Genomic DNA, 26,257 nt, shown 5'->3' with positions numbered 1-26,257 from the left:
GTGGTTCAAGTGATTGAGAGCAAAGAAAACATTCAAGAAAGGTGAACTCTGAAAATATTCCTGAGCTATTTCCTATTTCCTTCCTGTTGCATTTTCAGAGCTCAGCTTTCCTTCATAGGAAGGAGGAGACCCAGTGCTGTAGCCAAAGTGATTGACTAGGTACAAATGGAATGTGATGTCTCTACCCAGCCAGAGAGTCTAGTCACTTGATCAACAAGGAGTTTTATCTGCTTTAAAAGAGTGATAGAAACATATTAGCTAAATGGGTCCCCAGTTCTTACTCTCATCACATCCCCAAGGCCACTCTTTCCTTCCCCCACATACAAGACCTTTTCTCCTGCTGCTTGAAGTTAGAGACAACTACACACATTGTCTCAAAGCTGTGCTCTAAACCTTCCCATATCTTTGAAGCATGTACGACGGGCGCACTGCCTCATGGGTTTGAATTTTCCTCAGACAATCCATCTCCCTCACTGTGCACCTTGAGCTCCTAACCTGAAACCTTTCATAATAGTACCAAAGCCCATGAGGGGGCTCAGCTGAAACAGATGCCTTTTGGGACCCCATTGGCCCCTCTACCCTTACTGCTGCTTCTCCACACCCTACACTGGCCCCTACCTTCCTTTGGTAAAACTCATCTTTGGGACAACTGCTATCTGTGGACAAAGTAAAAATTAATGTTAAGGCAGGTGCCTCCTCTGAGCTAGGGTTAGAGCCCATTACTCAGTTTTGGGGATACCAAAACTCAGCTTGTTTTCCTGGGTGTGTAATGGCCACATTTTTGGGAGGAGATCAAGAAGCAGAGGTGGGCAGGCTTCCCTCACTTGTCTCCACTTGCTTGACTCACTCAGCAAGCCTCATAATGGATACAGCTCATTCTTGCCCATTCTTGCCTGCCTAGGATTCTCCTTTCAGGTGCCTTTTCTCAAAATGCTTTAACATTGGGGGGAGAAGGGAAGGATCATATCCAAATGACCAATTCTCTTTTATAACATCATTCTTCACAGAAAAATAAACAATGGCTTTCAATGGCATAAACATAGTTCCCTTGATGTAAACATTTGTACAGACCTAAATTTTATACAGCATAGTGGCAAATGGTTCAAAGATTCCTGTAGCAAATGTCTTTTCTACCTCTAAAATACCTCTTTTTCATCTCTGCTTCTCTTTACTATATTCTCCACACAAAAGCACCCTGTCCAGAAAGCCTCTTCCTCCTCTTAGCTGGTTAGAGACTGAAACTTTTCCACAACTGCTAGCCTCATGCCTAGCCCAACTCTCTGCTTTGCTCAGATGACAAAACCTCCAGCTTCTCCAGTGCCACACTTGGGTTTTTTCTGTCCTCTCTGACATATGGTGGCTCAGGCTTACTACTTTCTGGTCTCAGGAGCTTCGCAAAAGCCTCCTGATTTCTCTTAGACTTGGCCAGGTGCTCACACTCACCATGTAGTTGTTCTCTATCTCCCTTCATGCAGGTAAGGCTTGACTAAGGTACCCCCATCTTGTCCTGACAGCATTTTGTGTTTTCTTAGACAGTTCTTGGCTTTCTACCATACAGTAGTCACATTTACCTTGGCAATGCATTTGAGATTTCCATGGCCTTCACCATTGGTCCTGATGTATTAACCAAAATAATTAATGTTTACACAAACTTAATCATAAACTAAAATAACTGAGGAAGGTATAAGTAAAAAAAAATAATTGTTATTCTGTCTAAATTAATTATAATATTCTGCCAGAAATGGATGTTTCAAGGTTACTCTGACCCTCATCTAACTTTGATGTAAATGATGGTCTTTGTGACTTTCACCTTTAAAAAAGGTTGTACCCCTGAACTTTGGCACCAAGACACTTTGAGGCATGAGACTGCTCTTGGTCACTGGCTAATAAAGGACTCACATACTTTTAATTGGCTTAACTAGTGTGGTTGTCTGTACCTTTCTTATATGGATTATTATAGGTGCCCCACCCCATCTCCAGGGCTGCACATCGCAGAACCCACCACTACTTTTCCAGTATAACATGCACCAGCCACCACCTGCAGACCAGAGCTGGTTTGCATTCTCAATCTTTCTGGAATGGGGAGTCCACTTCTCCCTCTATGCTAACTTCTGACCAAAGTGAGACCATGCTTCACCCTGAGAAAATATATTAGAACCCACAGAGTGCTATCTTGTTCCATTCAGCTCACCTTCTGCCAACCTCATTCTCAATTACATTTAAGAAAATGCTGGTTTATGTTCAACTGACAAAATATACAAAGTGAAAAAAATTAAGTAGGAGACTAGTAGAAGGAGGGGAACCCCTCGGGATGGAAGTCCTCTTTCCTGACACGCTTGCTTGAAAACTTCATACAGAAGATTTAGACATGGTCACTCAATCCTTTACCTTCTCAGTGCTTAAACATACTTTGTTACATGTTACTTCAGTGTGTTGTCATGTGTTGATCAGATTTCATATGTGTTTCTAAGCGTTTTATTTAATCTGTTTTATTTGACCTACAATGTCTATCCATGGCCACACTACATTTTAAATACTTTATGGCTGATTTGTTTTGTTTTGTTTTTCAAGACAGGGTTTCTCTGTGTAGCCCTGGCTGTCCTGGAACTCACTCTGTAGACCAGGCTGGCCTCGAACTCAGAAATTCACCTGTCTTTGCCTACCAAGTGCTGGGATTAAAGCCGTGCACATGCCCGGCTGGCTGATTTTTTAAGATGTGAGCATATGAATGAATGTATATGTATAAATATGTATATCCACATAAACATTTTTGGAATAAAGAGTTTTTAGTTTAATGATTGAGACATCTTATAGTTTATAGACAGCATTAATTTTATTTACATCAAAAATATAATTTTCTATTATGATGTATTTTGGATAATGTCTTAGGGTTTTACTTAGTTAGGGTGAGCAGACACCATGACCAGTGCAACCTGTTTACAGGTTCAGAGCTGCAGTCCATTATCATCAAGGTGGGAGCATGGATTCATCCAGGCAGGCATGATTTGGGAAAAACTGAGAGTTCTACATCTACATTTGAAGAACATTAGGAAAATACTGACTCCCATGTGGTTTGGAGGAGGGTCTCATTGCCTGTGACCACAGTGACATACTTCCTCCAACAAGGTCACACCTGCTTCAGCAAGGCCACTCCTCCTAATGGTGTTACTCCTTGAGCCAAGCATATTCAAACCACCAGACAATAATTAATTCCTATGATGTAATATGATTCTCTGAGTTGTCATTTGAAATATAATTTATTGACAAAAAAGTATTCTCTAGATTTTCAAGAATAAAACAAAACAAGAAAAAACCATATGAAAAATATCTGTGGATAATAAAGTATACTTTTGGTAAAGAAAATTTTAGCCAAAAGGAAATAATTTATATGAAAATGGGCTTTTTATGGTTAGGAAAAGAATTGTTCCAAAATGAAAATAGATTACAATAAATTAAAAGGTTAAAGTATATTATGAAAAGGTTATGGTAGTTAAATGTGAAGAAAAAAGATGACAGTTATAACTCAGTTGTTTTCAATAATTAAAGGCTATTAAAACTAGGACTCTGTTTAATGTCTTTTATCTTTTTTTAAAACTAGGTAAACCGTCTAAAATGTAATTAGACTTCTCCAAATGTTGTGTGTTTTCCTATTGGGCAAAGTTTCAATTTGCTAGAGAGGCACTGAATACTTAAATTTAATTATAATTTATTCCATTATTAAAAAATAATTGTTCCTATTATTTTCAGTAAACAACATCCACTCATAAAACGTCAAAACTAACTAGTGTTTGGCTTTCTTTTAAGAGCTGCCTTTTAGAAAAAAAAGTCTATTGTCACTTTTAAAATAAGTACTCAGTGTCTTACAAAAAGTTTAGTAAAAACAACAGGCACTATCTCTAGTTAAGGGAGACATATATTGTGACAAGGGTCTTTAGAAAATGATAACTAAAATTCTAAAGTTGATTACAAAATCTTTGCACAAAAGCTTCTGAAAAATGCAGATATGTATTAATTTGGAAGAAAACTCCCTCTAGTTTGGAGGGAAAGGACCATATTTTACATTTCTTAAATCCTGTTATATTTTGAAATATTTAAAATTTTGCTTGATATATTGCTAAATGATAAAATGATGCCAATTTCTGTCTTGGTCAGGATACAAGTAGCAACATTGTATCTTTACATTACTATCTTGGTCAGGGTACAGGTAGCAACATTGTATCCTTTCATTACTGTCTTAGTCAGGCTACAGGTAGCAACATTGTATTCTTACATTATTTGTGGTTTGGTTATGATTGTTTTCTCACCCAGGCTTACTACCTTATTAAATCAAGTTCTCATAATCAAGTTTTTCACTATATTTACCTGGAAAATTTTCTTATTTTTTTTATCTCTCTCAATAAAGGTATTGGGTATATGGAGAAAAACAATTTTGTTATAGGAAAATTGAAAACAATACTGCATTGTGACCTGACTTCTTCTATAATGTGACTTTCTATTTACTTTCCTACACACTGCTTTTATTTCTTTAGGACTGTGATGGTATATATATGCTTGACCCAGGAAGGGGCATGATTTGGAGGTGTGGCCTTATTGGAGTAGGTGTGTCACTGTAAGAGTGGGCTTTAATGCCCTACTCCTCTCTGCCTGGTGGCCATGGCTTGCCAAAATTATTACCAAAGTTTTTAGGTCATAGCCTAAATAAGGCTGGCAGCCCTAATAAGCTAGGACCAATTAGCCTAATAATTATCCCTAATAAGTTCTGTCACTCATCTACAATGGATCAATTAAAAAGACAAAGTAATGATGAAAAGCAAGATGAAGGGATTTATTTAATGTGACCGCAAAAGGGGAACAAGGCTGTCCAGTACATCTTTAGTGCTCTAACATGAAATTTAGGTTCAAATAAAGGGCAAAAGGTGTGCATAACTAAGTCGTCCTGGTTAAGTGTGATCCACCCATTACCACTGTCATGGCTCCAGCCTGTCCTTCAGAATGATCCCACAAGTTGTTAACTTGATGTGAAATCCCACTCAGTAGGACAAAGTATCCTTTTTGGCAGGGACTAGGACCCTGGTCTTTTCCTTCTTCCAGTAAGAGATCCCTGGGTAGGGCTGGATTCTACCATCTTGGGGACCATTGTTTCAATATTCTAATAGCCAAAGGGAGAGACAATGTCCTGTCAGGATAAGACATTTACACTTGGTAAACTAAAGCCATTGAAGTGAATGTATGCAAACTTGTATATTTATTTTTATTCAATAAATTCTAATGTGGAACGCCACAAATGTGTCTATGTTATTCACATAACTCACACAGACACAACCAACATTGGAGATCTGGTCTTATTTTGTAGTTTGGACTAGGCTGTGGCTGGTTTATTTTCTGATTGCTAATTCTGACTTTCTAAATCTTCACTATAGGGCTCAACCCAGTCTTGGAATCCAAGAATAGACGGAATTGAAGTTCTTTGAGGAAGCTAAACTTACATTAAAGATCTTGCAAATTCTTACATCATGACTGGTCAGAGTATCCTGATTGTGGAGAGATAAAATGTTGTAGTTTATACCCCATATATTCTTGAGCTTTCTTACTCCCTTAACAACCATTTGTCTTAAGTTTTGCATTTGGCCTAGCATTCTCTTAGGTAAATGTCCCAGAATGTATCATCATTAAGCCCTTAGATGGTGGCATCCACTAACTTCACAATTAACACACTATATTCCTGTATTATTTTCAGGATTCATAAGGCACAGTGAGAAAGGGATTGCTGTAGGCTGTACAGATTGAAAGCAGAACTGAGCTTTGCCCCACAGCCTGTGATCTGAGCCACAAGGCTTTCCTTAGATAGCTGCCTGCCACTGCCCTCCTGCTCTATTTGATGAAGGCAGTGTCACCCCAGAACTGAGGTGAAAGGTGAAGCCCCTTTCAACTCTCCGTGTTTTTCCACTCATGCCCACGAGGAGGCATGACTAAGATGAAAATATAGAATACCTTCATCCTGGCTATTTTTGATATGGGTGGGGAATCAGAAAGAAGTGGCAATTCGATTCACCTTTTTCTGTTTTAGTGGCTTTATTTTAGAAGTAGGTAGAAGGGATGGGATGTGGGCTTTGGATTGAAACCTGTTGTTCTCATTTTCTGAATATTCACTACCAGAAATATAGAGTTTGTGAGAGGCACTTAATTCCTAACTATGTAAATTTGTAAACACTTGGCTTCACTCATCCAGGCTGTATTTCACTTATATAATGAATGGAGTTAATACTGCCTGCCACAGCATTGTTGTGAGGATTACAGGAGATTATGTATTTGATAGAGGCACTTTTACATTGGTTGTATAGCAGTTTCCTCAGAAGAATTCCCTCCATCGGAGAGGGAAGGCTCATGAAGTTTAGGAGGTAAACAAAAAGTCTCTTTGATGACCAAGAGAACAGAAACTTGGATGATTCTCCAGGGCTCCTCCCCAGCATGAAACTGAGTAAACAACTGATTGGGAGGGACCTCTAGCAGCTGGGTGCCACATGGAAGACTGAGTTACCTGAAAGCTGTGTAGAGAGCTCCAGGGTGTATGCTTTCAATGAGTCATCACCAATGTTGGTTCCTTTGGGTGATGCAGCTGCTTTTGAGTCATCCCTGCTCCTGTGGGTAACTCCTCACTCATACTCCTGTTAGGAACCCCAATAAAAATTCATTGTTTCACAGACTGGACTTTGGTGTAATCTTTCATTTGGTTTGTTGTGAGTTGCCTTCTTTCTGGAGTGAACAGTCTGTCTCTGTCTCTGTCTCTGTCTCTGTCTCTCTCACTCATTCTCTCGTATCTATCATTTATGTATTTATTTATCATCTATAGTTTGTATATCTACCATCTATCTTCTACCTATGTATCTATTATCTATGTAGTTATCATTCATTATCTATCTACATCTACCTATCACTTACCTAACAATCATCTATCTATCTATCTATCTATCTATCTATCTATCTATCTATTTATCTATCATCTATCTAGCATCTATTATCTATCAGTAATCGATCTATCATTCCCTCTCCCATTTGTGTGTGTATGTATTGCAGCTCCTCAGGAAAATGTCATCACACAACGTTCTGTACTATAAAGGCACATTTGTACTTCATAATTTGAAAGATAGCTGTAAAAAGTACATTGTGAAAAGCCCAGTACCACTGTTAGCAGTTTGTTTTGAGTTAACCTAGATCCAATCCGTATGGTGACTTGGGAGGAATATAAGATTCAATGACCTTGAGTGTATCGGAACTCCCCTCCTCTTCCAGAGGCCATAATGAGGGAAAGCATAGCAGAGAAGCAGAGACAAAGCTGACCACCTGACTAGAGGGACAAAATTAAATCTGAGAATGACTTATTGTCTTTGTATTGACTTGCTATAAAAACATGCTAACTCTGATATCCCGAAGACGGATGAACTAAAACTCCCGACACAGAGCTAGGCAAGGAATGGCTGTTTCCGAGGGCTAGAACAAGCCAAAATATGGCAGTTAGCCTCTGGATGTGCAACACTCCAGTTGCTCCATAGTACTGAAGTTCTCATTAGTCATCTCTGCAGCCACAAACTTCTTTTTACCAGCTATGACTGTGTCTTTAGATATGTTGTATTTGTATGTCAGTATATAAATACATACAAACATTTAAAGGATTTTAAGGATACTTTTTGTCACTACTGTGTCTTTAAAAACAACAAACAAAGAAACAAAAAAACAGGGTTTTTAAGATCCTTATTTTAGCCAGGCCTACTTAAGAGAAGAACTTTAAATGTGTATATTTTAAGTTTGCATTTTAAAAACCTATTTTGAGCCTAACACAAACATATTAGAATTTACATATCATTTTAATGCATTTCACAATAATGATACATTTTAAAAGACTATTCATTTTTATTTTACTTAAAATAATAATAAATTTATAAATGTCATATTTTATATTGTATTGTATGCCTCTAAACACTAATAAAAAGCAAATGGTTTTTCTAACAGAAAGCATTTCAAGATACCTGAAAAACTTTTAAAAACTTAAATCTTTAACAAGTTATTTATTTAAATTTGGTTAAGACAACAAAAACTAGTAATGTGCTTTATCTGAGTCTATAACTGTTGGATATTTAATGTACCGTGTGTTTTCTGTGTTCTAGATACAACCTCTGGAGCTCTCACTTAAAATTACCACATTAAAAATTGTTTTCTAAATTTTCTAATAATGATGTTAAGATTAAAGTATGTTGTAAAACGTTGCTTAAAAAAAGAAATATGTCACCTCTCAGCTCCATATTCAGGCCCACAACTCTGGCTGCTTTCCTGGAGGCCACACTGCCACCTGGAAGAGGAGCCTAGCATAACTTACATCATCAGAGAGATTCCACCCAGCAACTGATGGAAACAGATGCAGAGACCCACAGCCAAACAGTAGGCCAATCTTAGGACATCGTCCAGAAAAGAGTAAGGAAGGATTGTAGGAGCCAGAGGGTTCAAGTATACTACAAGAAAACCTACAGAATCAACTAACCTAGGCCCACAGAGACTGAATTGTCAATCAGGGAGTGTGCATGGGGCTGGCCTATGCCCTTAGAACATATATGTAATAGTTGTGTGGCTTGGTCTTCATATGAGACAGTGGGAGCTGGGGCTGTCTCTGACTCTGTTGCCTGCCTTTGGTACCCTTTCCTCCTTTTGGGCTGCCTTCTCTAGCCTCTTAATTATTTAAGGTTAATTCCATACACTGAGATAAATTAAATTTAATACTTTAATACTTCCCCAAGAGGGAAGATGAACCTCGGTTTACTGCAACTTGATATGCCAAGGCTCATTGATGTCCATGGGAAGCCTCCTCTTTTCTGAAGAGAAACAGAGGAGTGGATGAGAGTTGGGGGTAGGGGTGGGAAGGGAAGGACTGTGAGAAGAGGAGAAAGGGGAAACTTCACTTGCGATGAAAAGTAAATTAATAATTAACTAACTAATTCATTCATTAAAACATGTATCTAAGTTAAAATAATATAAAGTTTATAAATTATTTAAGGTTAATTACATACACTGAGATAAATTAAATTTAATACTTGATGTTTTACAGTAATGTTTTCTTAAGTATTGGTTTGTTTTTAATATCCTTTTACTAAATATACATTTAAAACTTATGATTAAATTTTAATTAAATTATAATATTTTTAATATTTTCTCATTGGACGAAGCCTTTCCTTTATAGATAATCAGTCATTGCTTTAACTATAAATATTTCTCTTTAGAGTCTGATGCCTACTTAGACTATTTATACTGTGTTAATGAACAAATATTTAAATTTATTTTAAAGATTTGATCTATTAGAGAAAACACATAGCATTGTAAAGTACTCAACTATGATAACTAAAATTCAGAATTAGTTAAAGAGTCTATCTCAAAGGATAAAAGACCAGATGATTTTACCAACTTAAACCACAAAAAAGACATCACACCAAAGACTCAATTCTACTTTTAAAAAATCAGCACTGTATCCATGCAATTGTAACTCATTTCTAGGAGGATGTGAACATTCTCAATCTGACAATACATTCATGTAGACTTTGAAAAGGCTGGGTACCAATCTCCAAGGCCACTAACAAACAAGTCCTCCAAGTTACGAACATTTTCTCACCTTTTATGTTTATTAATTTTTTTGTAATTAGATTTTAAAATTTTGTTTATGACATCTAATATTTTATCTGATTTCTAAATGATAAAATAATACTAATCTTGGTTTTAATGAAGTTAAATAAAATATTATCTCCTTTTATTTGATCATGCCTTTTTGTACAACTGATTTTTTTTACTCTAATTCCTTATGCAATTCAAAACTAATATTTAAAAGATTAAGTGTTTATATTCTTTGCAATTTGAATAAAATAGCAACAACAACAACAACAACAACAAAACCCCCTAATTTTCAATTTAAAATTTAACTCCATTAACTTTCACTAGAGATACACAAATATTTGGGTAACTCTTTTTATCCAAGTTATACAAAACACATCCATTTCTAATAATAACAACACTGAACCATAAACACTGATGTATTTTGGTTTAATTAGTATCTAAAATGCCCTATTGGACAATTAGCCAAAATTTAAAATTTAATTAAGCAATATTAATAATTTACAAATAAAAAGGGGACAATGCCATACTTACTCTTTAAGTATGTTACCATTTAAGTACTTACCATTCAAATGTAAGTAAGATAGTTCATAGACACAAATACAGAGGGAATTATATAGCTAATCTTGTCAAAGAATACATTTTGGCTACTTTTAAAATGCTTCATCTGTAATCTTTTTTCATTACACCAGACTATGTTCCTGATAACTTTAGGTATAGCATCCTATGTCACAGGTACTTGGTATGTCAGATACTGAGAGGGTAAAAAATTAAGGCAGATCTGGATCATGCTCGTGATCAGATTGTTTTTTATGTCATCTAAGAGTTTCTTTCTTAAAGTCCTTTGCCAACTACTCCACTGTCCTGCCCACTACTCAGCCTCACCTGGATCAGATCCTAGTAAGAAGACTTCTTAACTGTGAGGGACCTTACAGTATTTAATAAAAAATATATACTACCAAGTGCCCAAATTGTGATGTTTGGCTAACAGGGGAAACTGGGAACGAAAACTGAAAAGACACCATGTCATGATTGACTGATTGATGGATTGGAACTGCAATACAATGGAGAGGTTGGAATGTTGCAGGTCCAGAAGCTAATTATCTTGGGTTAGTTCTAGTTGGAACAGCCATCCCTTGCGCATCTCTGTATCAGAACTAACATCTGTGACTAACAGATAAAAGAAAAAGAAAACAAACAAACAAACAAAAAACAAAACAAAACATCACCACCAACAACAAAACTTCTTGGAATCTGTTAACTTAGCAAACCACTGGCTTCCACCAACCCAAAAGCTATGAAAACATCTCAGGCATATAGAAAAGTTTCACCACAATTTATTTTAAACTTGCTTTGATTTATAATTTTCTTTTTTCTCTCAAACAATAAAACTTCATGAAACTGTCTCCACATTGGAATATGGAATTTGGGGCAACCTAAATCTGTTCTTGGGCTGTTGTTACTTAAAATGGCTTCAGAATAAATGATCCCTTATTTCCTTTAAGACGAGAGCTGTAATTTTTGTGTGTGTGTGTGGACTTTTGGACCTTTAGTCCTCTGAGTTCCCAAATGGGTGGCTTTCTGAGTACTGTGCATTTTTAACATCTGATAGAGATCATTTTGAAAAGAGAGACTAAGGCCAAGAAGATGGTGCAGCAGGTAAGGGTGCATGTGTATCACTAGGTCTGATGACTTCTGGCCTACATATTGGAAGGAGAGAGTAGATTCCTGTGTTTGTCCTCTTTCCTGGATGTGTGCTCTCTAGAGCATGCACTCTGCTCTCCAATAAGTAAATGTACAGGGTTTATTTATTTATTTATTTGGAAAGGTAGGCATGCTAGTATAAACGTATAATGTCCATGTTTGAGAACTAGAGACAGAAAGGGTTAAAAGTGCCAGGCTAGTCTAGGCTGCACAGTAATACTTAAACTTTAAAGCCACTATCTACCCTCCAATCTCATAGGTACTAGGTGGGGCCAGAGAATGAATATTTCAACCAGAGGACAGAAAACCTGTTCCAAGTCACTAATAGTGTGGTTCTAACTTACAGTCATCCACGTAGACTTCAGTTATCTGGCATATATGGAAGCTTATTATATTTTAAAATAGTAAAATGACATTTTTCAAATGTAGTCAAACTGGAACCATTTCCTAGGTCAGACTAATTCCAATTAATGTGCTTATTACTTATAGGTATTGCCCTGTGATGTGATTTTTATTAAAGAGCCTCAAACAGGCTCATAGAGGCTGCTTTTACTAAAAAGCGCTGACTCCTGATTTGGGCCTACAAGGTAACTAGAAGCAGGAGCAAGCTCATACCTCACTTTTTCACTTGTCTCCTGAAGTTTGAATGAAGGCACAGAGACAAGTTGCTGTCCTTGTTTCCTCTCTAATAACACTGGACTTTAGAAACAGCAAGGCTACCCAGAACCAGTCTGTTACCCATAGAAAGCAGGGTTTCAGTAAAGGGCAGGGCTCAGCTGGGAGCAGAGGCAATCTCCTGAGGGGTACACCTTAATAAGTACATTGTGAGACCACCTTGGAGGAAAAGAGCTTAGATGGTAATTAATGAGTTCACACTTAGACAAGGCCTGGATAAGCATGCATGCCTCCTCAGTACTCTGAAGATAGACTTGCTGGCTGGTCATTGAATGCTTTACTTGTTTGTTTTAGTTTGGTTTTGGTTTTTCCCTTTTGTGGTCACACTCAATGGGGCTCTCCTCTGTTTTTCCCATGCCCACTCGCCCACTTTCACTTGCCTCTTTAATTAGTGTGTTGTAGAGACATGTGACCAAGCTTAGCTTGTTGGGGCTACCAGGGTCCAGGTTTGTACACTAAAAGCTTTGATTGCAAACCAAACTATTTGCAACCAAACTGATTGCAAGCTGTGCTTCTCCTAAGATACGTGATAATTTAGTCTTGGTATTTAAGTACAGTTGGTTTGTTCAGAAACTCACTTTTATCTTAATGTTATCTCAGATTAAAACTTACGCTAGAAATAAATCTTAGAGTTTGTACACTATTTAAGGGTTGGTTTTTTATTATATCTATGTTTGTCTGTGTGTATATGCATATGTGTTCAGATGCCTGTGGAGGCCAAAAGAGGATTATAAGCTACCCAATATGCATGTTGGGGACCAAATTATGGTCTTCTTCAAGAGTAACTTTGTCTTTAATAATTGAGTCACTGCTTCAGCTCCTGAATTATACATTTTCATTTTAAAACCTGATCTCTTTCTCTAAGTCTATCTGAGAGAAATCGCTCCCACCCACCATCCTGTCAAATTTCAGCATAGAATGCTTGAGTTTTATATTTATGAATGTAGATGTAAATTTCATCCTAAGAGACAATCACAAGAAACTAAAATTGATCCCGTTAACTGCAAATTCAGCCTACTTAGCAATTTGCAGAAGGCAGAAGATAATTTCAGAAAGAACCACATTCAGAAGCATACAGTAATCACTGAGACTAGAGTGGTTCAATTATCCTATCAGTTAAGTGTGTGAGAGGCAGGTCCTGCCTAAGTCCAGACTGAATACCGCTGACTGGCTTTTCTGTAAACCACACACATATGCTAAGGAATAGTGAAAACTTAGCTTACACTCCACGTTTGGTTTGTTGTTGCTTTGTATCTCATCTCACAGAATACTTTCTCAATGATAGTTTTGCTTTTCCAGTAAACTATGGTCTTGGGTACAGTGTCGTTTGTAGTCTCAGCCCTGGAAATGATGGACGCAGAAGGTATCACTAGAAAAAGAAACAAAATACCAGCGGTTAAAAAACTTCCTCAGGGCGAAATTGAGACCTTTTCATTAACATATGGAACTATCAAAACTCAAAGTACAATAGCCCATCTAAGAAACAGCTGCTGAACCTTGTCTTATTTCTGATGAATTATGTAAAAGAGAAGTACTTCTTATAGGTCTAGTGAAACTTGAGCCTCTGGCCTCATTACTCGGAGTATAAGAAAGAGATTAAGGATTAAGATTATTTTTGTTCATGGCTTGGATTTTAAATGTTCCCAAAGGCCCATGTGTTAAAGGCCACAGGAAGATGGTGGGAACTTTAAGATGAATAGTTTAATAGAAAGTCTTAGGTCATAAGAGGCATGTGACTTAAAAGGGGCATATTTGGTACTCTGACCCCTCCTCTCTCTGTTTGCTAGTAATTATAAAATGAGAAGCCTCTTCCACCATGTACTTTGCCATTATATGCTTTCATGGCATGGGCCCAAAGCGATGGGACCAACCAATAATGGGCTGCTAATACCACAGTGTCAAGTTAATTTGAATCCTTCCTCTTACAAGTTGAATATCTTAGGTGTTTTGTCACAGTTACAGTGACACTGCATCAGTGTCTGCTCCAGACAATCTCACTTGATAAGCTGTTAAATATATCTTTTACAGTAATATTCTTTTTCTATTGTGTAATAAGGAAATATACATCTGGATAATAATAAAATAAGGATATTACATCTGCTGCTAACTTATTTTGTTCTCCATTGCAGCAAATAAATCCCCTGAGAGTATGCAAATTGTTGTGTGTCCTTATGGGTCACCATGCAAAGGTTGAACAATTCCTTTGCCTATGGGGTTTAATAAAAAAGGTGTTATCAACCCAAATATTGCTAAACAGCTGATAGATATATATTGCACAGTCATTTTTTGTGGGACATTAATGGTCATTGTTTTATGAGAAATATTTACATTAATAAACTATACAAACACTTGTAAATTTACCTGCACAGAGTACATTACTGATACTTTTCATTACTTCTATATGTGCAATGTAAAGATGAAAACATTAGTCTTTGTTAAACACATTATCAACTCAAAAGCCTGCATCTAGGCACCAGGAACTGTTGCTACAATTTAATATCCTTAGGAATTTATTCATTTTTAACTTCACAGAATATACTTTGAGAAGCTATTGTTTTATTAGTAATTATATAAAATTATATACACAGGTACATAGTTTATAGAGAATCATAAAAGTAAAGATATGCTTTATGCAGTATAGTCTTATACAGGACTAAATAGCATAAGTATCAAAGCAAACTTAGTTTCATTCCAGAGCTCACCGTAGGTGATTTGTATCACTTATATTATAAATTTTTTGGCCATTTTTAAGTATAAGGTTTTTTTTGGGTTTTTTTTTTTTTTTTTTTTTTTTTTTTTTTTTTTTTTTGAGACAGAGTTTCTCTGTATAGCCCTGGCTGTCCTGGAACTCACTCTGTAGACCAGGCTGGCCTCGAACTCAGAAATATGTCTGCCTCTGCCTCCCGAGTGCTGGGATTAAAGGCGTGCACACCACGTCCGGCAAGGTTTGTTTTAATAGTAATCAGTTTCTAAATTTTTCTGGAGTAAAGAAAGTAGACTCTCAGGGCTCTAAGGCCACTTAAAAACATTTTAAGTACTATCTAGGCTATAAATTATATTCTTCTTTCTGTTTCCCACTTGAGTTTGGCTTGGTCATTCAGAATGGCACTGTTAAGCTTTCTGAGCCCTATAACCTGAACCCTGATTATCAAAATCAAAATATAATAACTGTTTCCATCTTAATAAAAAATAAGTAAATAAAGATGGGAGTGAGGATAAACAAGAAAAGAAATTCATGGTCATGTGTATGATAACAAACAGGTCACAACATACTCTGCCTGAACCTTAATGTCCCACAAAAAATGACTGTGCAATATATATCTATCAGCTGTCTAGCTTGTTTGGGTTGATAACACCTTTTTTATTAAACCCCATAGGCAAAGGTAATTAGTTCAAAATGATTTGTATGGTCATCCTCATTTTGCATTTGAAACTTCTTGCCTCATCGTCTTTTAATTTACATATGGTTTACAATGGCATATATGTTCACATTGCACTGCTAAGTCTGACTATATCAACCCATTCTTGAAGTGTCCCTTAGCTTATTGTTTAGATTATCAGGACCTTTTGCAAAACCAATTATTCTTTTTTTTTTTGATTTTTAATATTTTTATTACATATTTTCCTCAATTACATTTCCAATGCTATCCCAAAAGTCCCCCATAGCGCCCCCCACTTCCCTACCCACCCATTCCCATTCTTTTGGCCCTGGCATTCCCCTATATTGGGGCATATAAAGTTTGCAAGTCCAATGGGCCTCTCTTTCCAGTGATGGCCGACTAGGCCATCTTTCGATACATATGCAGCTAGAGACAAGAGCTCCGGGGTTCTGGTTAGTACATCATGTTGTTCCAACAATAGGGTTGCAGATCCCTTTAGCTCCTTGGGTACTTTCTCTAGCTTCTCCATTGGGAGCCCTGTGATACATCCAATAGCTGACTGTGAACATCCACTCCTGTGTTTGCTAGGCCCCGGCATCGTCTCACAAGAGACAGCTATATTTGGGTCCTTTCAGCAAAATCTTGCTAGTGTATGCAATGGTGTCAGCGTTTAGAAGCTGATTATGGGATGGATCCCTGGATACGGCAGTCTCTAAATGGTCCATCCTTTCATCACAGCTACGAACTTTGTCTCTGTAACTCCTTCCCTGGGTGTTTTGTTCCCAATTCTAAGAAGGTGCACAGTGTCCACACTTTGGTCTTCATTCTTCTTGAGTTTCATGCGTTTAGCAAATTGTATCTTATATCTTGGGTATCCTAAGTTTTGGGCTAATATCCACTTATCAGTGAATACATATTGTGTGAGTTCTTTTGTGATTGTGTTACTTCACTCAAGATGATGCCCTCCAGGTCCATCCATTTGGCTAGGAATTTCATAAATTCATTCTTTTTAATAGCTGAGTAGTACTCCATTGTGTAAATGTACCATAATTTCTGTATCCATTCCTCTGTTGAGGGACATCTGGGTTCTTTCCAGCTTCTGGCTATTATAAATAGGGCTGCTATGAACATAGTGGAGCATGTGTCCTTTTTACCGGTTGGGACATCTTCTGGATATATGCCCAGGAGAGGTATTGCTGGATCCTCCGGTAGTACTATGTCCAATTTTCTGAGGAACCGCCAGACTGATTTCCAGAGTGGTTGTACAAGCTTGCAATCCCACCAACAATGGAGGAGTGTTCCTCTTTCTCCACATCCTCGCCAGCATCTGCTGTCACCTGAATTTTTGATCTTAGCCATTCTGACTGGTGTGAGGTGGAATCTCAGGGTTGTTTTGATTTGCATTTCCCTGATGATTAAGGATGTTGAACATTTTTTCAGGTGTTTCTCTGCCATTCGGTATTCCTCAGGTGAGAATTCTTTGTTCAGTTCTGAGCCCCATTTTTTAATGGGGTTATTTGACTTTCTGGAGTCCACCTTCTTGAGTTCTTTATATATATTGGATATTAGTCCCTTATCTGATTTAGGATAGGTGAAGATCCTTTCCCAATCTGTTGGTGGTTTTTTTGTCTTATTGATGGTGTCTTTAGCCTTGCAGAAGCTTTGTAGTTTCATGAGGTCCCACTTGTCAATTCTCGATCTTACAGCACAAGCCATTACTGTTCTATTCAGGAATTTTTCCCCTGTGCCCATATCTTCAAGGCTTTTCCCCACTTTCTCCTCTATAAGTTTCAGTGTCTCTGGTTTTATGTGAAGTTCCTTGATCCACTTAGACTTGACCTTAGTACAAGGAGATAGGAATGGATCGATTCGCATTCTTTTACATGTTAACAACCAGTTGTGCCAGCACCATTTGTTGAAAATGCTGTCTTTCTTCCACTGGATGGTTTTAGCTCCCTTGTCGAAGATCAAGTGACCGTAGGTGTGTGGGTTCATTTCTGGGTCTTCAATTCTATTCCATTGGTCTATTTGTCTGTCACTATACCAGTACCATGCAGTTTTTATCACAATTGCTCTGTAGTAGAGCTTTAGGTCCGGCATGGTGATTCCACCAGAGGTTCTTTTATCCTTGAGAAGAGTTTTTGCTATCCTAGGTTTTTTGTTATTCCAGATGAATTTGCAGATTGCACTTTCTAATTCGTTGAAGAATTGATTTGGAATTTTGATGGGGATTGCATTGAATCTGTAGATTGCTTTTGGCAAGATAGCCATTTTTACAATGTTGATCCTGCCAATCCATGAGCATGGGAGATCTTTCCATCTTCTGAGATCTTCTAGAATTTCTTTCTTCAGATACTTGAAGTTTTTATTATACAGATCTTTCACTTCCTTAGTTAGAGTCACGCCAAGATATTTTATATTATTTGTGACTATTGAGAAGGGTGTTGTTTCCCTAATTTCTTTCTCAGCCTGTTTATTCTTTGTGTAGAGAAAGGCCATTGATTTGTTTGAGTTAATTTTATATCCAGCTACTTCACCGAAGCTGTTTATCAGGCTTAGGAGTTCTCTGGTGGAATTTTTAGGGTCACTTATATATACTATCATATCATCTGCAAAGAGTGATATTTTGACTTCATCTTTTCCAATTTGTATCCCTTTGATCTCCTTTTGTTGTCGAATTGCTCTGGCTAGGACTTCAAGTACAATGTTGAATAGGTATGGAGAAAGTGGACAGCCTTGTCTAGTCCCTGATTTTAGAGGGATTGCTTCAAGCTTCTCACCATTTACTTTGATGTTGGCTACTGGTTTGCTGTAGATTGCTTTTATCATGTTTAGGTATGGGCCTTGAATTCCTGATCTTTCCAAGACTTTTATCATGAATGGAAAACCAATTATTCTTACGAAGCAAATGTATGCTTAGGTTTTTGTGAAATGCAAATGGTACCTGTGATGATTTGGGTGAGACGTCCCAAGTACTGGACTCTAGTTGGTTGATATTTAGAGATGATTGGGGGTGAGGACTTATTGGAGGAAGTGTGTTACTGGGGAAGGTTTTGAGGTTTCCAAAGACTTTTGCCTTTTCAGTTTCAACTTATCTCTTGCTGCTGTCTATTTGTGGATCAAAATGTAAGCTCTCAGTTGCTGTTCCTGCTGCCTGCCCCATGCCCTCATTCTGCTATCATAGACTCTAAGAGTCTAATAAAACTCTTTCTATTCTAAGTTGCCTTGGTCATGGTACCTTACTACAGCAAGAGTAACTAATACAGTATGTGGTACCATGTATGATTGTTTTCAAAATTAAATAAGATGTGTGCTAAGTTTCTAGAATATAGCGCATATTCAATAAATGGGGGTGATGATATTGAGATAATCATTAAAATAACAGTAAAACTGTTACTAATTATACTTTTGTTCCTTAGAAGGAACCCTGTTGAAATAACACTGAACATGATAAACTGTTACAGCTGATTGTGACTTCCCAGTGTGAGTCCTAGGGATTGAACTTGGATCCTCTGTAAGAACCCTATGCACTCTCAGTCACTGAGTCATCTCTCCAGCCCCTAAAGGAACATATTTAAGAAAAGATTATATTTACTGTATCTTACCTCAAAATGTAAATTTACAAAATATTGTATATTTTGTATATATTGGTTATATACTTGGAAGAGTCCTGTAGTTCCAAACAATATGTAGAATATAAAGTTATTGTTCAACATCATAGTCACCTGTGTGTTTTAAAATCCAATAATGAGAGGACAGTATAGGTTGATTGTCAGAAAATTCCATTACTTGAGATAATTGCCATTAATTGAGAAGTTATAATATTAGCTATGATAGGAAGCATTAGTGATTCCCTCCAAGGGTACTCATGTTGAATCCTAAGAGATCTCTTCACAACCCTTTTCTAATATTAGTTACCAGGAAAGATATCAAACATGCTGTAATACACTTTTATTTTTCTAAAAGAGGCTAAGGAATAAAGGATTGAATCAAAGATATTGAAAAATGATACTCCTTTCTATAATCTTAAATTTTGTAATGTCCCAATCCTCAGGTTCTTTCTGTACAAATTATAATCTTTTACAAAATGGAATTAGCATGAAGATTAAATAAAAGACTATGTATAATATTGGACTCTCAGAAAGCTTACAACTAGTGCTTGAGGGCTATGTGCTGAAACCTGGCCAGCAGAAAACTTCTAGAATGCAGAGAAGAAACTTTGCGTCAGAACCCCACAGTATTCAGTGATGTGGAAGTAGAGACCAAGTCTGCAGGAGAACACAGCTTCCACAACAACAGCATGATGCCCCAATTCAGGAAATACAGCCTAAGGTCTAGACCAGATTTCCCAAGTGAACTTTTGGGGAATTACACAAAGGTGTGACCAGTATCTGGGACCTAATCCATGCCTAGGACTGTAACAGAATCTGGAATTCTGTAAAAGTCTCTCTAGCAAGCAGGAGAGACTGCATTCAAACTCTACTTTCTATCCAGATAACATCATGATTGATACAGTTTATAGAAGAAAGCTTACTGGGGATTATGGTTCCAGAGGGAGAGTCTGTAATGTCAGGAAGGCCTGGCATCAGGTGGTCAGAACAATAAGCTGAGAGGTCACATCTTCAGCCACAAATTTGAGGAGGAGAGAACAAACTGGATGTGGGATGGAACTACAAATTCTCAAAGCCTGCACAAAGTGATATACTTCCTCCAGGAAGGCTGTGTCACTGCCCCATATAGCACCACTGACTGGGGACCAAGTATTTAAATACTGATAGGACTACTGACTGGGGACTAAGAATCCAAATATTTGAGTGTATGGGTGAGATTTCTCACTCAAACCATCACATTCCTTTTCAAACGCTCTTGCTTTATTTAGTATCTAGAAATAGTCTCTCTCCCTTGAATGTTTTTCTTTCATTTTTCTTTTAGTTTTTCCTTTTACAATTCCCTTTGATAGGCTTTTCTAAAGATTGCAAGATAGGTTGTTGCAGTGTCTCTATGTATTGGTGTCTTGAGACCTGGGACTCCTTTAGGTAACCTGGTTCTCTCCCTCCCTCTCTGTCTCTGTCTCTGTCTCTGTCTCTCTCTGGTTGTGTTTTCCTCTTTCTTTCATTTTGCCCTTAGTAAGAACTGCCTCAGACTAGAGAGATGGCACTGACTGCTCTTCCAGAGGTCCTGAGTTCTAATCCCAGCAACCACATGGTGGCTCACCACCAGAACACAGCTACAATGTACACACACACACACACACACACACATACACACACACACACACACACACACACATATATATATATATATATATATATAAATGTAACACACACACACACATATATATATATATATATAAATAAATGTAACACACACACACACACACATATATATATATATAAAATCTTTTTTTAAAAAGAACTGCCTCTTTCACTTTTTCTCTACTATCCACCTCATCTATTTAGTTCCCCCTTGGTGCTTTTCTCTATCAGAATACCAATCACTAGACTCACTCTGCTTTTTTATTTGCAGACATTCACGAAGTAATTAATTCTGTAATGCATACCCTACTATCAATGTTCCTGTATTTCTTAAAATGATTGAGGGTTAAGGGTATGATTTCTTTTGTTATTTAACTATTACTATATGTTTATAGAAGACTTAGTGATTGTTACTACAAATAGTATTTTACTCTCAAAAGAGTACCTGAAGACTGAGGCTGGTTCCTTGAATACTAACAGAGAAAGCGTGGAAGCCTTACTGCTGTATGCACTTTTGAACACTGCAAACATTTCCATTAAAAAACAAAGGTGACAAAAGGTCCAAATACTTGCTTACACCAGGTGCTCAAGTCCCAAGATATAAAGAAACATGAAGAACAACACACCATGACTTCAACAGAAATTATAAATCCCACAATAATCACCTCTAATGAGCTCTCAGATAAATAGCTTAATGAAGCACCATGGAGCCCTGAAAACACATCAAGCCAAACCGCAAAGTAATAGATGGAAAACAATAATTAAAATTGTTTGATCACAAGAAACTCCCTTTATCAAAGTCTGGCATTTAGACAAAAGCCAGCATTCCCTGGGGACTTGTGAAAATAGTCTCCATCTGCTAAAGGCACCATTCTCCTTATCTCTGGCTCTGTTATTAACATATACCTGTGGTGCCTATTAGCATATCAAGGTCTATGCTAGCTTCTAGCCTCTTCAATTTCCACTCACAAGTACCTATTATATGAATCAAAGCCACAGCTCACAGGCTCCCCTCCTCCCAGGTACCTGTCCCCTTAAAACCCTGGAAATCATCATCGTTTCCCTGTCCCCCAACCTTGTTTCTCTCTGCTTTCCCTAAAGACAGTCTTTGTGGTTCGGAATAAACCTTTCTCTTTTCACCCATGGCTATAAAAAAAAAAAAAAAAAAGATGTCTTTACTGCACTCATTTTAGTCAAAGATCAGGGCAGAAATTAAAGGGATAGAAATGAGAAAAGCAGTAGTAATAAATTAAAGGAATCCCTTATTGTATGAGAGAGAGAGAGAGAGAGAGAGAGAGAGAGAGAGAGAGAGAGAGAGAGAGAGAGAGAGAGAGAGAGAGAGAGAAAGAACCCAAGTTAGTAAAGGAAGACCCTACCTGTGAGATCATAAGCTTCAGTGCCTGCACTCTCCTTGGGCTTCCCTGGCAGCAACATTTGTCCTGTGTGGCAACCCATGCTCCCCACCCTTTGCAATCCTTTCACACCTGTAAATCCAGAGAATTCTGACCTTATGCCTACCTCCAGCTTCCTCCTCTTGCCCACTGTTATGGGCTCCAGCTATGGGGGCAGAAGCTATCCACCCTTGTGAATGTCTGTGATTTCCCCTGTGCTCCACATGATATATTATGTGAACCGGCAAGTAACCACAGTGGCTTGTGACAAGCTTGCCACCAGCCATCCCTCCTCGCTCCACACCACCCCCTCCTTGTCATCCTCGTGCCGGTTAAGTTTCAAACCCAGAACTCTGGGCTGAGGTGCTTATTTAACATATCAAAGCTGACCTGGCCTCCAGGTTCTATGAACATCCCTCAGTCTCTACCTATAATAGGGTATGGTTGGCATACCCTGCCCCCTACTCTGAACGTTCCAGCCAAGAGACTGGGGTACCCTTTCCCTACAAGCTCTTCCATATATAATCTCAGACAATTTGGTTACTGATATAGGTTATTTCTCCGCTGGTGAAATGAGCCATTTCAAGGCAGATTAGAACATATTATAGGCAGATTTATTGGGAAGTTGCTGGGGGGCAGAGGGGGAAGAGTTTACTGGCCCCAAGTAAAGGGTGGAGAGAAGGGGCGCTCAGAGAAAAGGAAGAGAAGGAGGAGGAGGAGGAGAAGGAAGAGGGAGGGAGGGAGGGATAGAGAGAGAGAGAGAGCGCGCGCGTGCAATCACGTAAAATGTGTGGATTATATAGGGAAGAGCCTCTGGAGGAAGGGCAGCCCAGCCCCTGAGCTGGAAAATTCAGGGTTGGAGACCAGGTATGCCAGGTAAGGACTGAGGGATGCTGGGAGAACTAGCAGGCCAGGTCTGCTTTGATATGTGAAATACGAACCTCAAACCCAAGTCCTGGCGTCCTTAAGCAAACAATTACCTACTCTCTGCATCTCTGTCCTCCATTCCCGGTACCCTCTCTGCCCCCACCTCCGCCCCAATCTCTCTACCTTCCCTCTCTCCGCTCCCTCTCAGTTTCTCTGCATGTTGACTTCGCTGGTTTTTTTGAGATTGAGGAACCTCTCTCCACGTGTTCCTACTTAGCTGGCCTCTTCTTTCTCTTAACTCTTTCTTTCTGTACTTCTCTATCCCCTTTCTTTCCCACGCCCCCTTCTCATGCCACAAACTTCATTTTATACTAGACCCGATGTACAGTTGGTACCTTGGCGGGAAGGGATGCCTCAGCCTGGGCCCGCTAGAGCACCCCCTCCTGCTGCATCATGCTGGCGCATTATAAAACATATCAGAGATAAAAACTAAAAAGAATAGTGTAGATTACCTTAGTAGAGATACTTAATATTATAAGCTTTAAAAGGCAGGCTCTAAAATATCTCAAGCAAAACATGCCAACACTTTTCTGGTTGATGAAGTTAGACATGTCTTTACAGTTCTGAGCAATCTCTATGTACTTGAAAACAACCCTCCCCGACACAATCTTTTCACATGCAATGCCTTTTACAACAGAAGATTCATCATATCTGAGCACAATCCTTGTTTCTTCCTATCTGCTCCTGAAAGGTGACAAGTTATTTTAAGGTAGATTTCATGTCTCTCTTAGTCTCTGGCTTTTGGGAGCAAAGTTCTAAGAGAAATTGTAAAATCTCAACCATCTAGAGATAAGACATAAACAATGTCTAAATGTAGAGCTGCCCCTCATGGCAGAATAACGGAAAAAAATGATTGCTTATAATCTGCAAGAACTCTAGGTGTCCTTTGTTCAAATGTAGACTGTGTGATGCCATCCATGGAAATTAGTTGTTCGTAGTAAAAGACACGTAGCACCTCTCACTTCTTACCTATATCATCCAGATGGACCTGTAGTTGTTGTGAGTTCTCCGTGCCTAGGGTATTGACAGCTTGGACCCATACCAAATACTTCCTGCTGCCTTGCAATGAGTCAGTGGAGATGTTAACATAGCTTGAGGCAAGATATTGTTGTTCTTCTTCTGTCTCCAAACTATTAAACAAACAAACAAACCACAGGTTATATTTATTTTGTTTCCTTGCTCTAGAAACTTTGAATGCTATGGTTTTCACCTGATTTTAGGACTTGACCTGTTTAAAACAAACAAACAAACAAAAAACTCATTTTGATCTGAAGTTTTAAAAGCAAATTCAAATGAGGCAAGTGCCAGCCTCAAACTCAAAGAGATCTGCTTGGTTCTGCCTCCTAAATTCTGGGATTAGAAGACTGTGGTACTATGCCTGGCTTTTTCCTTTCCCAAGACAGGGTTTCCTGTAGCTCCCGCTGGCTTTTAAACTCCTGACACAATTGAGAATGACCCTGTACTCCTGATTCTCCTGAGTGTTATATTACAATGTGTTCCGGCAGCCAGTTTATTCAGCGTTGGCAGTTGAACCTGGGACTTGTGCATGCCAGACAATCTTCTATTAACTGAGTCACATTCTAGCTCCGAAATTCTTATTTCTGAGAAAAAGAAACACTCCATAGATCTGCACATTGCCCTTCACAGGGGATGGGTATTGGGAGGGTTACCTGCACCTTCACTTTACTGTAAATTATGGAGTTTGAGCTTCTGTGTTGAGGCAACCACCGGCCAGATTTTTTTTTTTTCTTAAATCTAACACCATCACCTGCTTTTCTTCCAGGAGACTGCTTTCATGCGATCATAAGGAAGAGTTAAAGTTACAGCTATTTCATGCTGAGGGTTACATTCTAGGTTCCTTATTACATATACTCGCCTGTTTAGCAACTGCCGAGTTTCCGCAGCTTCATAAAACCTTAGCAAGAATCAGAACTTGATTCATGTGACATGCTCTCAGAGACATAAATATGAGAATCAGAATTTGATGCGAATGACATGCTACATGAACATAGATATGAGAAAGTAGTTTTAGGTTCTAACCAAAAAAAAAAAAAAAAAAAAAAAAAAAACAAAACCAAACCAACCAAACAAACAAATAAAACACTTTCACGAATTAAAATACCACAGAAACGTTGTTCTGCCATAGGAAGGCTCTCTCAGACTGACAGTCACTGGGGACATGCTACAGGTGAAGGGACCAAATAATGTATCTCTAGTAACTTAGGCCTTAAGTGCCAGTGCTTTCCCGCACTGCCTCTTGCCTTTCACCAGCAGCAAGGGCATCCAGAGCACCATGTGGGTGGGGCGAGGTAAGAACTATCTATCATGTTGGCTAAGTATATAAAGTATGTGCCTTAGAGACAGACAGAGGCTCAGGTCCTGGCTAGGACCTTTTATACATTATGAGACTGAGACAATTTACTTAGCCTTGACACCCTTCAATTTATTCATCTATGAAATAGGGAAGATGGCATCACTGTGATCATGAATGAAGGTAGATGCATGGCAAGAAAAAGCCAGGAGTAGATAGATATATGGCTTAGTGCCTAGTAGAGGACTCATTAAGTTATAGGAAGTGAAAAGGGACTTTTAATGTCACTTTTATGAGTATAAATGAAATAAAAAAATTAAGACTGTATCTCAGGCTGGCTTTGAACTCTTAATCCCCCTGCTTTGGCCTCCTAAGTGCTGGGGACTGCCATTGTGTATATATAGTTTGTATCTGAAGTTAAATTATGTCTTGGGTTTATATATTTACATAGGTGACTTATATTCTTTCTGAAATAAGAGGAGTCATAAGAATATCAATAGAGAACTCATTGGAAAATAGGCTAACCTGTGTTAAATAAGAATTCAACCATGAGAGCAAGACAGCTGCAGCTATGTTTAGTGGTAAGGGTAAGTGTTAAGTGGGGCACTTTTGACTATTTTCCAGTTAGAGAAAACCACATTCACATTCTTAACTGGTTTGTGGCTAATTTTCTTACCACATATACTGAGACCTCAAGTCTTATAAGGATAAATACATGAGTTACTAAGGATGTGACCCAAACAGCGTGAGGAGAGCTGTAGGTTACAAGATAGGGCTCAAGAGTTAAAAGTGCTTGTCTCCAAGCCTGACAGCCTGCTGGAAGCAGGTTGGGAGCAGAGCCTGGTGTTGGTTTATGTTCACCTTGGACGTCTAGGAGGAACTATTGGATGCTAAATGATTATGAGCTTGTCGGACTTGCTAATATCTTTCTCCTCCTTTGGTTTCTAGGGTTTACTATACGCCTGG

The 26,257-nt window shown here is 38.2% G+C and overlaps 1 protein-coding gene across 3 annotated transcripts in view; it reads right to left on the bottom strand.

Moving 5' to 3' along the window:
* Positions 1–26,257, bottom strand: part of Il23r (interleukin 23 receptor) — a 69,922-nt gene that overhangs the window by 28,406 nt on the left and 15,259 nt on the right. For all 3 annotated transcript variants that reach the window (XM_085839671.1, XM_085839672.1, XM_021165800.2), the window contains exons 4-5: positions 23,950–24,110; positions 13,251–13,396 (exon numbers count right to left, since the gene is read on the bottom strand). In XM_085839671.1, coding sequence (XP_085695797.1) covers positions 13,251–13,396; positions 23,950–24,110 — 307 coding nt within the window. The remainder of the gene's footprint in view (positions 1–13,250; positions 13,397–23,949; positions 24,111–26,257) is intronic.

This window comes from Mus caroli, unplaced genomic scaffold, assembly GCF_978045245.1.
Source record: "Mus caroli unplaced genomic scaffold, Mus_caroli_1 scaffold_7, whole genome shotgun sequence".
NCBI classification, from domain to species: Eukaryota; Metazoa; Chordata; class Mammalia; order Rodentia; family Muridae; genus Mus; species Mus caroli.
The sequence above is the reverse complement of the archived record's forward strand: the minus strand, read 5'-3'. Positions and strand labels throughout refer to the sequence as shown.